The following is a 13602-nucleotide window of genomic DNA, read 5'->3' as shown; positions in this document are numbered from 1 at the left end:
CGCTTGGCATTCACTCAACAGCATAAAGAACACTACATTTGGACAGCCCATGTGACATCTCTGGCATTTCCACTGGGGTTGGCTTCCACCCCCACCACTGAAAGAAAACACAGTATTTTAGAGAGCAAGGAGTGGCCACAATTAATGACTACAGACAATTAGCATAGTTTCAGACATCACTACAATTCCCAAACGCTCACTGAAAACAGGGCAACATTAATCAAGCACATTCACTGCAGAGCAGATAATGCCTCCCGGCGAAGGCAGAATAAATCACAAGTCACAAGTGATTTAACTTAGTTTATTTAACATTCACATATAATTCCTATCTACATGAATGTATAAACAATCTATGACAAATAATTACAAAATAATAATAACAACAATAATAAACAGAAACAAACATTGTTCACGGCAGTGACTTTAGCAAATAAAAACAAAATAAAATGGCGCTACCCATAGCGACCAACACAAGGGGAAGAGAGTGCTCCAAAGTAGTACAAGTCAGCGATATCAATACTAACAGCTAACTAACTAATGGACGATGGTCCTACACGTTGCTATGCACCATGAAGCAACATCCCCAGTGCTTTTACCCAAAAGGCCCCCTAATGTGGACCGGTTCTAATGCGGTCTGGTTCTAACCCATTCACACGAGGTCTAGTCCCGACGCGACCGAGTCATCAGCCACGTGGAAATGGGCTTTTAATGGTTGGCTCTGGTGCGGGCGCTGCTGAGTACGGAGTCCCCTCCACAGGGGGAGGAATCAGAGGTGAGCTGCTAGGCCTTAATCAATCAACACAAACACTCACAGCTCTAAGTGCCTAAACCACATCAACAAACGCTCACAGCGCTCCAAAAACAAAAACAAACAAACAGACAGACAAACAAAAGTATTTACAACACAGAACCTAAAAAGGCAGCCTTGCAGAGTGTGCAGTTGTCCTCCTCATCTAGCACTTTGCTGAAAGAATAATAATCACCCACACAGCAAATGAAAAGGCTCCCTACTGTTAAGTCAGATTCTGACCACAATGTCGACTTGTGTGTGTGTGTGTGCGCGCATTTGTGTCTGCGTAGTGGATGGCAACCGAGAAGTTCAAAGAGAAAGCTAAACTGACATATATCTGTGTGTGTGTGTGCGCGTGTGAGCAAGTGAGTGTTTCTGTGTATGTGTGAGCATCTGTGTGAATGTGTGTGTGGATCCAAATGGCCAGTAATACTTCTGCTGCCCCTTCACGCACTAGTGCCCATGAGGGTGGGATCCTCCCAAAGCTCCAAAAAACAAGCAGTGAGAGGAATCACACCCCAAAGATCTGGCAACGCACTGATCTACTCCCCAGAGGAGCCCTATGAGAATAAGAACTGGAGGACTGGGCCCCTCACACTGACCAGGGGCCACTGGGGGAATAATGCCACACACTTGGCAACCCAGAAGTCTCCAGAGGCTTCTTCTTCTGCGGTCTTCATGGTGACGTCGTTTTCCAGGTCACTAAAACGGCTCTGTAACATTCATAAGAGCCCTCTTCCAGTCAAAGGAGAGAGCTGAAGACAAGCTCAGGGCTGAGCATCAGCCAGAACCCCTTCATATAACAAGGCACTGCTGTTTGCAGTCATAACATGTCACCACCCAATGCAAACAACTCCAACACCATGAACAAATTCTGAATTTGGTCAAAACATTTTCCCAACAATACAAAAATTCATCAAACTTAAACTGAACTCAATTTGCACAGTACAATTAACAGCCTCATAAGAAATGAAATAAATTATTCATACAAGAATTATTAGTTAAGAATCAGCTCACAACAGCCCCCTTCATCTACACATGTGAGGCACCACATCAATGTTTTACAAGTCAGAACAAACCTGCACAACCTGCCTGCTTGCTGATTGCATGAAGTATGATGTAACCCATCAGAAGGCAAACTCATTAGCTCAACAAGAACTGAAATATAACGGGTGGAAAATCAAAAGTGTACAGGGAGGACAAAAGGGGAAAAAAAAATGTGGGCACCGCAAATGGCGGCTAACAAGCAGCAAACACACTTCACTTCTCCAGAGAGGCTGCTGCATTAGGAGGCACTGGGGAGGCAGAGCGAGGGGGCGGGGGGGTCGTCACATCCAGACGACAAGCAGGAATCTCTTTACACTAAGTACCCGACTACAGGTCCTCTTATGTGTGTACCTATATATATATATATATATATATATATTATATATATATATATATATATATATAAATATATATACACATTTACATACACACGCTTTATGAAGAGCAGCAGAGGCAAAGACAAATGTTTCCATGGAAACGTGAGACATAGGCTACAGGTCGAAAGGCAAAGCCAACCAGTCACAGGTAATGGAAGGAAAAGCAAGGCCTGATGGGAAAATCTTGCAGCCACGGCACTGCAGTGTGAGGCAGAGAGCAGGTCTGGCACACCTGGACAGAGGTCAGAGTTCAGATTCATCATACCTGGAGTCACCTGTTGGCCAGCACCAAGTCTGTGTGACTCGACCGCCAGCTAATAGAGACCTGACATAGAGAGAGCATGTAAAGGTCACAGGTCAAGGAGCTACACAGGGCAGTGGACACACAAAAGCATCTTATTCTCATGGAAACATTCTATGTACTTTTAGCAGATATACTCTTTACAGCTTCACATGTATTGTTATTTATTTTTTTAACCATACAAACTGCATTTTGCATCATGTAACTTGAGTAAATACTTCAATCTAGACTAACACCAGTCTGAAAGAATATACATATTGCCCCCCCCCCCCCCCCAATAAATAGATCAATAAATACTTCTGTTGTTAAGAGCATTTTCCACATATATACCTGTGAGGTTCTAATACACATCAGCTGGCCTCCCTTATTAGCATCTAATTTTCTTTCTTTCATTCATTCATTTGATTTGCTTCCATTAATTACACACGGTAGAGACCACTGGCGCACTGAATGCTTTTCTAGAGAATACTTCAGAAGTCTTAGTTAAATGCTTGTATGGTACCTTCTTAAGGTCGGATAGCAGCTGTAAACAGCATGGATCTAGCCCGGGTGTGACCTAAATCTGCCAGAACCAATCAAGAGGCAGCTGCTGTCTTGGTTCCTCTTAGCTAGTTTTTGAATGGCAGCAGTTGGTGAAACAAACAAACAAAACATCAAAAGTGAAATTCAGTCGGAGGCAACACTGTTCACCAGTCTGTAGTCCTGTACAACAATTCAGAACAATTTGGATTTCAGTTAGTGAACTGTCAGGGTTGAACTTGCAGCCTGGTTGCCATACAATAAGAAAGAAAAACATTCTTCTTGTGTGAAGTTTAAAGGAAGGAACATGGAGAACAGCCAATGCAGGCAACACAGATCCTCATGGAACAGCCAATGTAGGCAACACAGATCCTCATGGAAGAGTCAAAGTAGGCAACACAGATCCTCATGGAACAGCCAATGAAGGCATTTAGGGGTCTTCATAACAGGAGCCTATCGGATGATATGATTTTTATGAAAAGAGCCCAAATAGTGAATGAAGGCTTTCATCAAGACACCCAATCAGTGAATGAAGGCTTTCATCAATACAGCCAATGTAGGCAACACAGATCCTCATGGAACAGCCAATGAAGGCATTGAGGGGTCTTCATAACAGGAGCCAATCAGACAATATGATTTTTATGAAAAGAGCCCAATCAGTGAATGAAGGCTTTCATCAAGACAGCCAATCAGTGAATAAAGGCTTTCATCAAGACAGCCAATCAGTGAATAAAGGCTTTCATCAAGACAGCCAATCAGTGGATGAAATCTTCACAAAGACAGCCAATCAGGCCGAGGGGTTTTAATGAAATGAACAAATCAGGATCAAGGTAATCTAGATGAAAACATCCAGGGATTATGCAATGAAGGTTTTGATGACCTTCTGGATGATCTGTCCGCAGCCGGGGCAGGGGGCGTGGAACTTGTGCAGCTTGCGGGCGCAGGGGAAGCAGGTGAGCATGTGGGCCGTGCGCCCGTGGATGATGTTGCCGTTGCGCGGGCGCACGCGGCACAGCTTGCACGGCTCCAGCAGGTCCTTCTGACGCGACGCCATCTCCTCGTCCAGCAGCCCCTCCTGGCTGTCCCCCTCCGAGCTCTCACCCGGCTCCTGAAACAGAGCCTCGGCTGAGGGGGGCAGCCGGCGGGGGCCCTTGCCCTTCGCTGAGGGGGGCAGTGGGCAGTCACGCGCAGCCACGTGTGAGGGTAAGATAACTGGGTCAGAGATGGTCCTCATGCAGTCGGGCACGTCCAAACCTTCCTCATCATCCTCATCGTCATCCTCGTCATCTTGTCCCTGGTTTCCAGAGCATTTTCGGGGGCGCCCACTGCATGCTGGGATGTCGGGGACGGAGAGTGAGTGGGCGAGGCGAGGGCAGCCACGGTACCAGTCCTTCTGCAGAGCCCAGCAGCGGACGCAGTACCTCTGCAGAGGCGTGTTGAACTTCCGGCACTCTGTGCACTGCCAGGCATCCTGGGCACACACACATGAAAACACAAAGCTCTCATTACCACACACAAACACACGGCTGGAGCAACAATAGTTAACAGTAATGAAGCTCTCATTAACACACACACACACACACACACACACACACACACACACACACACACACACACACACACACACACACACACACACACACACACACACACACACACACACACACACACACACACACACACACACACACACACACACACACACACACACACACACACGGCTACAATACCAACACCAGATAACCCAGATAGAGACGCAAAGCTCCACTCATCAGCATTAACACACACAAGGCAGGAGCACCAAAATAACACAGATGAACCGAATATCCTTAATAACCAATGCTGTACATGGGTCAAAACCCAAACCCAAGCAGAGTAGAGAGCAGTACATCATAATAATACTGACATAGTGTATTTTATAAGGTACAGCTTTCATACCAAATGCACTGCACTAGGTCAGAAAGTCAAGATCCATGAAGGGGGATTCAGTTTTTATTCTTGTTGGTTTTTTGTATGAATGAGAGTAGAGAGTACCACACACACACACACACACACACACACACACACACACACACACACACACACACACACACACACACACACACACACACGTATGAATGAGGAGAGTAGAGAGTAGTACACACCTGTACAGATATCTCTGTGTCTGTGTCATCACTTAAACACTGAGAGTCTTCATCTAGTTCCTCGGACATCTGCCAAATCAAAAACCACACACACACACACACACAGAGAGAGCGGATACAAAAAAAATTAGAAAAAGCAATTTACTATGTATTTATCTGCATTAGGTGCCAAAGGGTAACCGTGTCCAAGTCTTTTAGGGAAGGCACAAAAGGCAGCAGGGAGACAAAGCTCTGTGCTTGGAAATGTATGTCCTCCACCAAGTGCGTAATCCAAAATTTGAAAAATATAAACAAAAAGACTGAGAATATTAATGAAAACTATTTTTTTTTACAAACTGTATACGTACAGTCAATAGTACAGTCGTACACTATGTCCCTACACTGAGACAGCACATAAATATTATCCTCACTCTTCTAAGGAAAATAGAGAGGAGCATATATAGCTCACCAACAAACTCTCACACCCTTCGCTAAAAATGTAGTCGGAAGTGGGATGGCTTGCTGTGAGGTCATCGGAGGCGTGACCTTAAAACCATATGAAGGACCCCCAGGTAGGTTGACCCCAGTGTGAGGGACCCCAAAGGGTTTGCTTCCCGAAAGGGGAGGGCAGTGTGATGATGTGCCGTCACTACAGATGAGTATGTGCTCTGTTGCAGTCAGAGTGCAGGTTTAGCACCCTGCAGACCCGGGTTCAAGTCCGGGTGGGGTGACTACTCTCTCCCCTTAGCTACAAGGCATATTTTCGTTTGCATTTGTTCATTTTGCTCTAAGGTCCATACAGAAGGTGAAAAAGGTAAACTAAACACTGTAGAAACAGTCAAACAGTAATTTTCTACAGATTCTGTACAGTTATTGAGGTAAAAAGAGCTCAATTCCTCAAGGGATCCTTTCCATGTTGTCAGACACGTATAACAACATTATGAGCCTGTCAGTTGCGAAAATAAGTTTACTATGACGCAGATGTTTGTTCCATAGTATTACATTGTATAGTATTCTGTGGTAAGTGTCCCTAGTACATATTTGGACCCAAAAAGATGGGAAAATAGGGCCCAGGTTAAAAAAGACTTAAGTTTGACACTTTAAAAAATACACCCCATTCTTTTGGAGAACCCTGGCCTGTGGATACTAGGGCTGCAACTTGAAAATCGATTAATCTGTCGATTTCTTTTTTTTTTTTGATTACTCAATGAGTTGAATAGTTTCAAAATGTAATTCTACAGAATTTACATATTTCAAGATTCATGTTTTATGCACTAACCATGCTTTTTTCATGAATTAATGCATTTCTTAAAAGGAATTGGAAAAACATTGCTTCCAAATAGCTCGGTTTGGTTTAGTGCAACATTGAACAGGCTTCTCAGTATCACATTCAGCGCCGGGGACTCGTGATGGTGCAAACAGCCACACTGATGCTGAAAAACATCCTAGGGGAAACTGATGACTCTTGGATGTTGAGCACAGGGTATAATAAACTACCCAACCACATTCATGTCATTGAACAAGCTGTTTTGAAGTGAGGAGTAGCAGAATCTCGTGGGTTCATTATCGAGATTTATATTCAGCGTCAGTGACGACATGAAAGTCTCGCCGTCTGCTTTCTTGTCACTAATTATCTACATATGCACACACTGGAGACCGAGCATCATCAGTAGAGTAAGCAACTTTTTTTGCTTTTAAGTTCATAGTTTCACAGTTTTCAGTTTATATAAACTGGAATTTAAAGTTTAGGCTAATTACAACAACATTATAAACTGGTGACAGACAAGGATGTCGATATGGAAACTGAAGTTAAATCATCATTCATGATTCATCAACATCTATTTTAGAATGTCATGCAAACAGGCGCAGGTCATTGCGCTGCTAACGGTATTTCATTTAGTTTTGAACTAAAGTTTGCCAAGTCTCCTTCTGCAGAGCCAAAATGGTGGCCCGTGCTGGTCAACCCTGCGGCACTGCAATGCAATTGACGACCCGCCCAGCAGAAGCCAGGGTTTTAATAAGATGTGTTCCCAGTCAGGTCAATGGTTGTTTTTCTCTTGTTTTCGGTGCCAAGTAAGGAATGTGTGTGAGCCGGGGTGTGTGTGGAGGGTTGTGTGTGGAGGGGTGTGTGTGAGCCGGGGTGTGTGTGGAATGGTGTGTGTGGGGCTCTCACCTCTTTATCCTTGTCTTTGGTGGCACTGGTGTTATTGCCCTCCTCGTCTTCGGGGGGCGACTCTGCGTCACTGCCCTGCTCCAGCGCGGCCTCCTTCATCTCCACGCTCACCTGCTCGCTCTCCGCCTCGTTCAGGAACCACAGGTCGTCCGTGGTGTCCGACACGATGGCCGTGTCGTCCTCCTGCCCGGGAGAGATCTGACGGTTTTTTAACACGAATTGTTAGTTTACCGTATGCATCTGAAGACACACATATACACCTACTCATAGATTAGTCAGATGTAGAGTGACCTCTTAATCTACGCTCTAAACCTACTCATAGATTAGTCAGATGTAGAGAGTGACCTCTTAATCTACGCTCTAAACCTACTCATAGATTAGTCAGATGTAGAGAGTTCCCTCTTAATATACCTACTCATAGATAAGTCAGATGTAGAGTGACCTCCTCATCTACTCTCTTACTATTCCGGTTGCTAAAGCAGTCTAGTGTACAGTGAAGATCACCACATGAAGCCAGTCGGTACTAAATAACGAAATTCAACAAATGTATCAAAATGGCATCCTACTTTTCTCTTCATAAACATCTACGCTATCGGTCCAAGTGCAACCACATCACTATATAATGTTCTTAGATATCAGGACTATAACCCTGAATCATGGTGTATCTATACATTCTCTATACATTCAGTTTTAGGAGCACAGTGCATTTCACTTTAGTTGTTATTTCGTTTCAAGTTATGGCAATGATGGTTGGGTCAGATTACAATGCTGCCTTCTCTGTGAGTGAGAGGGGATGAAGAGTCTGTTCTCTGTGAGTGAGAGGGGATGAAGAGTCTGTTCTGCCCACTTACTTGGTTAGTGTGAATGTCGGTGGAGCCATTGCTCTTGCGGGAGTAGTTACTACGGAGATTACCCAGAAACCACCAGGGCAACCCTGACAGGTCCCACTCATCCAGTGTGACGTCAAGCTTTGGCCTTTTACACGCTGATCTTGGTAGGCCATCTAATGAGTCTGGAAAGAGAGGACGTTCGATCTCAGAACAACTTGTGTTTCAATGTTACCCCCGACAGAGTGCTACTTTTCTTTCAGAAAGATCTCAAAGATCAAATTAAGCAGGTTTGTTTACTGGCTGTACTAGTGGGATTGCCACGAAGGCTTAGGGAAGAGAGGATTTCTGTTTAAGATGCAAATCTTAACACTACTCATTTATTATTTTAATTTCCAAGATACATGCAATTCATTTCATCTGCTAATGCCCACAAGACATTCAACTGCATGTATAAACATTCTTTAGTTGTAGTTAGCTGTATTTGAATATTTGAAATCATCATCATCATCATCATAAGTGCGAGGGCATCAAACCTTCATCCATCTCTCGTGGCCTCCGTTGGGAGGTAGTCTGCGAGGGACAGCCGCCGGCGCCTCCAAACATGCCGAGACCCAGACCCAGTCTACACACGCTGCTGGGGACCTGGACACGGGGGGGGCGGAGGGCACAAGTCAGCAGGGCAGACATGGGCAACACACAAGGGAGAACCACAGCCTCTGTAATGCAGGGGCCTGGGGGGATGTCATGGCAACAACGGGCCACGCAAGACAACGAGGGATCTTTAGGGGGAGGGGCAGAGGGGTAAGGGGCAGAGGGGTGATTACCAGATTTATTAACAGCTCAAGCAGCACCACACCACACTTCATACCAAAGCCGTTCAGGGATCACAATGGAGCTAGAATATGCTATGCTATGCTGAGCCACACTGTCAGGCAGGAGTTAATACAGGTAACTTTATGACTCTAAGGGCCTGCTAGTTAGCGCTGCATCAGCACAATGACAACATGTTACCCGCCTTTTAAAGCAAGAGATCAGCTTTTGTTATGTTTTCTACTGAACTAACATAAAGCAGCTCCTTTTGAAACCAGTCTGTACATCCCTTCATATTATTCATACATCCCTTATGAAGTCCAGTGTTACTTACTGAACTAGTTAATTTAGGCAATGAATGGAGAATGACAAGACATGGAGTTTGACATGTTTTGCAGTTTGATAGTGTTTCCTTAAGGTTCACTTTTGTCAATCTTGTGTAAGTTTCCAATTAGTTTCAAAGCACTCACTGGTCTTAGTTAGTTTTAAAGTTGCATTTGAAAGGTAAAAAGTGTGGGTGGGGGGAGGGGAGAGGGGTGCACATCATAATGTGGTTTACATCAAAACCTGTCTGCTCAATGCTATGGCCCAGTAAACCCTGTAATTGCTTCTTATGATGGTAACTTGGGTGAATTTAAGAGGGAAAGGGGTGGGGGGCACAGGGGCTGTCAGGGTGAGATGGGGTGGGGGGCACAGGGGTGTCAGGGTGAGATGGGGTGGGGCAAGGCCAGTGACGGTCAGAGAAGCTGTAGTTCCCCCAGAGGAAGTGAAGCGGGGCAGAGAAGGAGACTCTGATAGACAAACAGAGAAGGGGACTCTGTCCCCCATCACCTAGGACGCGCTGGAGGGGGCCTTGAGGCTCTCACTCAGTCACATGGCCACGTTGCCAGGCAACCACCACACGCACCCAGGGATGGGAAAGTACAGAGACGGTGCAACTCTGTACAGATAAAAACCGGAGACGGACGCCCTGCCCTTACATGGCGAACAAGCAAGGATCAACACAATTCAGTTCCCAGTTTGATTTTACTTCAGTTTGTTTGCATTTAAGCACATGAAGTAAGGGAAATATATATTATAAATCAAATTGATTTTGATTATTAGTGTGTGATTAAAAAAATAAAAGAAGCCTGTTTGCCATGAAAGAGCGATCTGGTGCCGATTCTCTGCACCATGCTGTCCATACCTGACCAGGATCGTCGCTCGGGCCTTCACTAGAATCCTTGCCCAGAGAAAGATTCTTTGCTGCATCTGTGTTTGAAATAAGACATAGTAACAGACACAATGCCCTGCCTTTATTATCCAATCAAACGGAAGTCATATGACGTCTTCCTTAGGGGGTGAAACTCACACACACACACACTCACACCAGCTCCCAGTTCCATTTCTGTACAGCGATAAACAGCTGAAAGGAGTTGTGATAGCAGCTGGTTAATGCCTGAGGTTTTCTCTCCTAAGGCCCTTTGTGACTTACCAACGCTCGCTCGCTCGCCACACACCACGCGCACTCCACTCATCACACACTGAACCGCCACAACACCATCACAGCACCACACCGCTGCCAAGACTTAACAAAGAGAACCAGGTTTACATCTAAACACTACATACATACACACACACACACACACACATAGATACTTCTCCGAGGCAAAGGCCTTACTAGTTGCCATGTTGAAGAGGGCTAGCGTGAGAATGACACAATGTGGACCAGAGGGTATTTGAAGGCAACCAGCACAGTCACACACAAACATATTCTACCAGATAAAGAATGGAATTTCCTAACTACTATATACTATTATCTTTCAGTACAACCTCAAAAGGTACATAAAGCCTATCGAAAGAAGAGGGAAGGATTTTTCTTCCATTAGTCACACTGGCTAATAGAACAGAATAGAAAGAGCACCTGGCTATTTTACTCCATACACATAATAGACATAATAACAAGCATCATTTACAGACCAAAAAGACAAAGCAAGTTCATTGTTATGTCAATACATTTTCGCGGAAACATGGAGCACGGTCACGCTAACTTACCAGCACAGTTAAGGACGAATAAATTCTTCTTCAGCATCTCATACACCGGGCTGTAAAGGACAATAGAGCACTTACAACAATGCAACTCATAACGCGTCTATGTGCAATCCATATAAAGTTAATCCGTCACTAACAGCAAAATGAAAATATAGCAAAATGACTTCTTGTTATAAATAAGGCAAAGATACTTCTGACACTGATATTGCTGAAGACAGTATGGAGATAATGGTGACAGTGGGATGTCAGCTGTGAGCAAGTAGTGTTTTTACCTGGGGTTTTTCACGGAGAAGCTGTCCACCTCCAACAGCTCTCCCAGAGGATCATCCTGACAGTGGACTATGTGCTGCCTCTGCTTGTCATACAGCTGCTTCACCATGATGTACTGGCCCAGGTAGTGCATAACCTGATGGGGAAAAATTACCAGGATAACCACTGCATTATTTACGCTACTACCGACCTGTCAGTCACGACCGGTTATTTGGGTGAAGGTGTTTAGTTACCATGTTAGATGATTTGACTTTTCCAAACTAAGACATTTGTATTTAAATGTGACCTATATGAATAAACCTGCTAAATCAAAAGAAAACCTCAGGGACCTACAACCATGCCTAAGGCAGACAGGTGTTTGAGATGTCCCCATGGTAACTTGCTAGTTTTCTCTGCCGAGCACTCCTCACCTCCTTCAGAGTGAACACGTCCTCCTGGGCACCTGCCACACGAAGAATCTGCAGGAGCTGGGCTTTGGGCTGCACCTATTGGCATCAAAACGAAAAGTCACATACACAGCTGGGATGATCCACAAGCACAACTGAACATTTTTAATTAATTTAAATCAAATGGTTATTAACGCAACACCACTCAAGTGGTCTTACCTGACTTCCCTCTCCTGGTAGACTCCTGCATGAGGGGTTTGACCCCAAGTACGGGTTCGTTGAAAACGAGGTCATTCTATGGGGCACAGACTAGTTAGCTTAGAGGTCATGATATAATTGCAATCACTAGTCATTAATAAAGAACTAACCAGACTGGGATACATGACTGATGTGAAGTACGTATGGGACCAACGTAGCCAATTCAACTCTGAGGTTATTCCTTTGTTGACCGTTAAAAGTAATCTTTGATAATATCTAGCAGTGGGTGCCTATTAATGAATAACCTAATGTTAGTCCATGCGGTGTTTGACCATTTTCAATATCTACTGTCATATCCGTTCTATATGGACTGTCCATGATAACTAATTGCATTATTCAGACGGAACTTAACCTTGAACCAAAGCAAGTTCAACTAAAACCTTGGTCAAAATGTACAGCATCTTAAACGTTATTTCTTTAACTTAGTCTTGGCAGACTCAGCTAGTGAGCCAACCATTAGCTAACGTTAGCTACTGCATAGCTAATTGACAACTTTTACCTATCCGTAAGTTATGCATCAGCAGACATAACTTAAGACTTCATCATTGAAAAGCATCAGCGAAAGCCTGTAAACGATATTTTTTAGCAATGTACGATAACAAAACTCCCAGGTGTGCTACACGACAACACTTGTTTCATCACAGTTGTCTGGCCAAGTTTGCTAGCTAAATGGCAGATGCTAGCAAGCAATTATGTTAGCTATCGTTAGTCTGCTAGCTAAACGCTTAAGTAAGAGTGAACCCACAAAACAGTGATTTGGTTAGCTGGATTATACCATAATCCTGAATTGCATTACTCACGTTACTAATTTGCCAAACAATTTCAGAGCTATGCAACGTCAGTTTATCTTTGTTAGCTAATAAACCACCCTCTGGTTCGCGTTAGCCTGTTTCACAGTGCATGGTTAGCAAATTAACGTACCCAGATATGCTAGCTGTCATAACTAGCAGGGAAACCGATGAATGTTCTAGCTTTCAGTGCTTACCTTGAATCGATATGGGCTATAAATCCTTGGTTATCAACAGAGACATTATAAGGGAGGTCTATAAGGACTTTGCTATCAATTGTGCCAACCGTTTGTGCACTGTGTCATATCAAATTCAAACATGGTCGTAAGATAACTATTTCCGGTGTAAGGACAATGCCCTGATTCAGGCTTCAGAAGTGAAAACAGTCGTAACGGTCTGCGAAATTCTCACTGACAACGCAGGTTATCTGCCTTGTTTCACAAACAACTTTTTTTTTTTTTTTTAAAGTTTAAGTAATGCTGCAAATGCTATCCACAGCATTCACCAGTGTGAAATGTACAAGACTTCTTAGGGTCGCAGATGTATCAAAAGACCCAAATACCAGTACATTAGAGTTAGACAGTTTAAAAGACAACATGGCATACCTGGTAAATGCACACACTTGTGCAATGTGGCAAACACTGCATATTAAGAAGGGTATTTAATATGATATGATATATTTGAATGATATAAACTGGCGTATATGGCATTTAACAAACATATTGTTGTACAACATTTTTGGCACAATATTTATTGTTGAGTTTGAGTGAAATTATCATGTGCTTTGTCTACCACCAGCTTGAAATCATGAGACCATATTTAAAAGCTTAATTTTGGTTAAAATATTAGTCTGGAAAATTGGTAACACATAAATCAACCTTTATGTATTTCCAAGCTCT

At 43.8% G+C, this 13602-nt stretch overlaps 1 protein-coding gene across 3 annotated transcripts; it reads right to left on the bottom strand.

The window, feature by feature from the left end:
* Positions 1–287: 287 nt before the first annotated feature.
* mdm4 (MDM4 regulator of p53) lies at positions 288–13581 on the bottom strand. 3 transcript variants are annotated; one of them, XM_012836836.3, is made up of 11 exons: positions 12901–13581; positions 11877–11952; positions 11682–11756; positions 11274–11407; positions 11005–11054; positions 10157–10221; positions 8694–8802; positions 8182–8342; positions 7331–7528; positions 5179–5247; positions 288–4505 (listed from the first exon to the last, which is right to left on the bottom strand). In XM_012836836.3, exons 2-11 carry the CDS (start codon positions 11949–11951, stop codon positions 3891–3893), a joined length of 1551 nt encoding a protein of 516 aa, XP_012692290.2. In that variant the 5' UTR covers position 11952; positions 12901–13581; the 3' UTR covers positions 288–3890. The 3 variants fall into 3 exon arrangements, with proteins under 3 accessions (XP_012692290.2, XP_012692298.2, XP_031423624.1); XM_012836844.3 differs by having other exon boundaries at positions 7331–7513; XM_031567764.1 differs by lacking the exon at positions 12901–13581 and adding an exon at positions 12716–12893.
* Between the last annotated feature and the right edge of the window lie 21 nt (positions 13582–13602).

The sequence above is a fragment of the Clupea harengus genome, chromosome 5 (assembly GCF_900700415.2).
Source record: "Clupea harengus chromosome 5, Ch_v2.0.2, whole genome shotgun sequence".
Taxonomy (NCBI): domain Eukaryota; kingdom Metazoa; phylum Chordata; class Actinopteri; order Clupeiformes; family Clupeidae; genus Clupea; species Clupea harengus.
The sequence above is the reverse complement of the archived record's forward strand: the minus strand, read 5'-3'. Positions and strand labels throughout refer to the sequence as shown.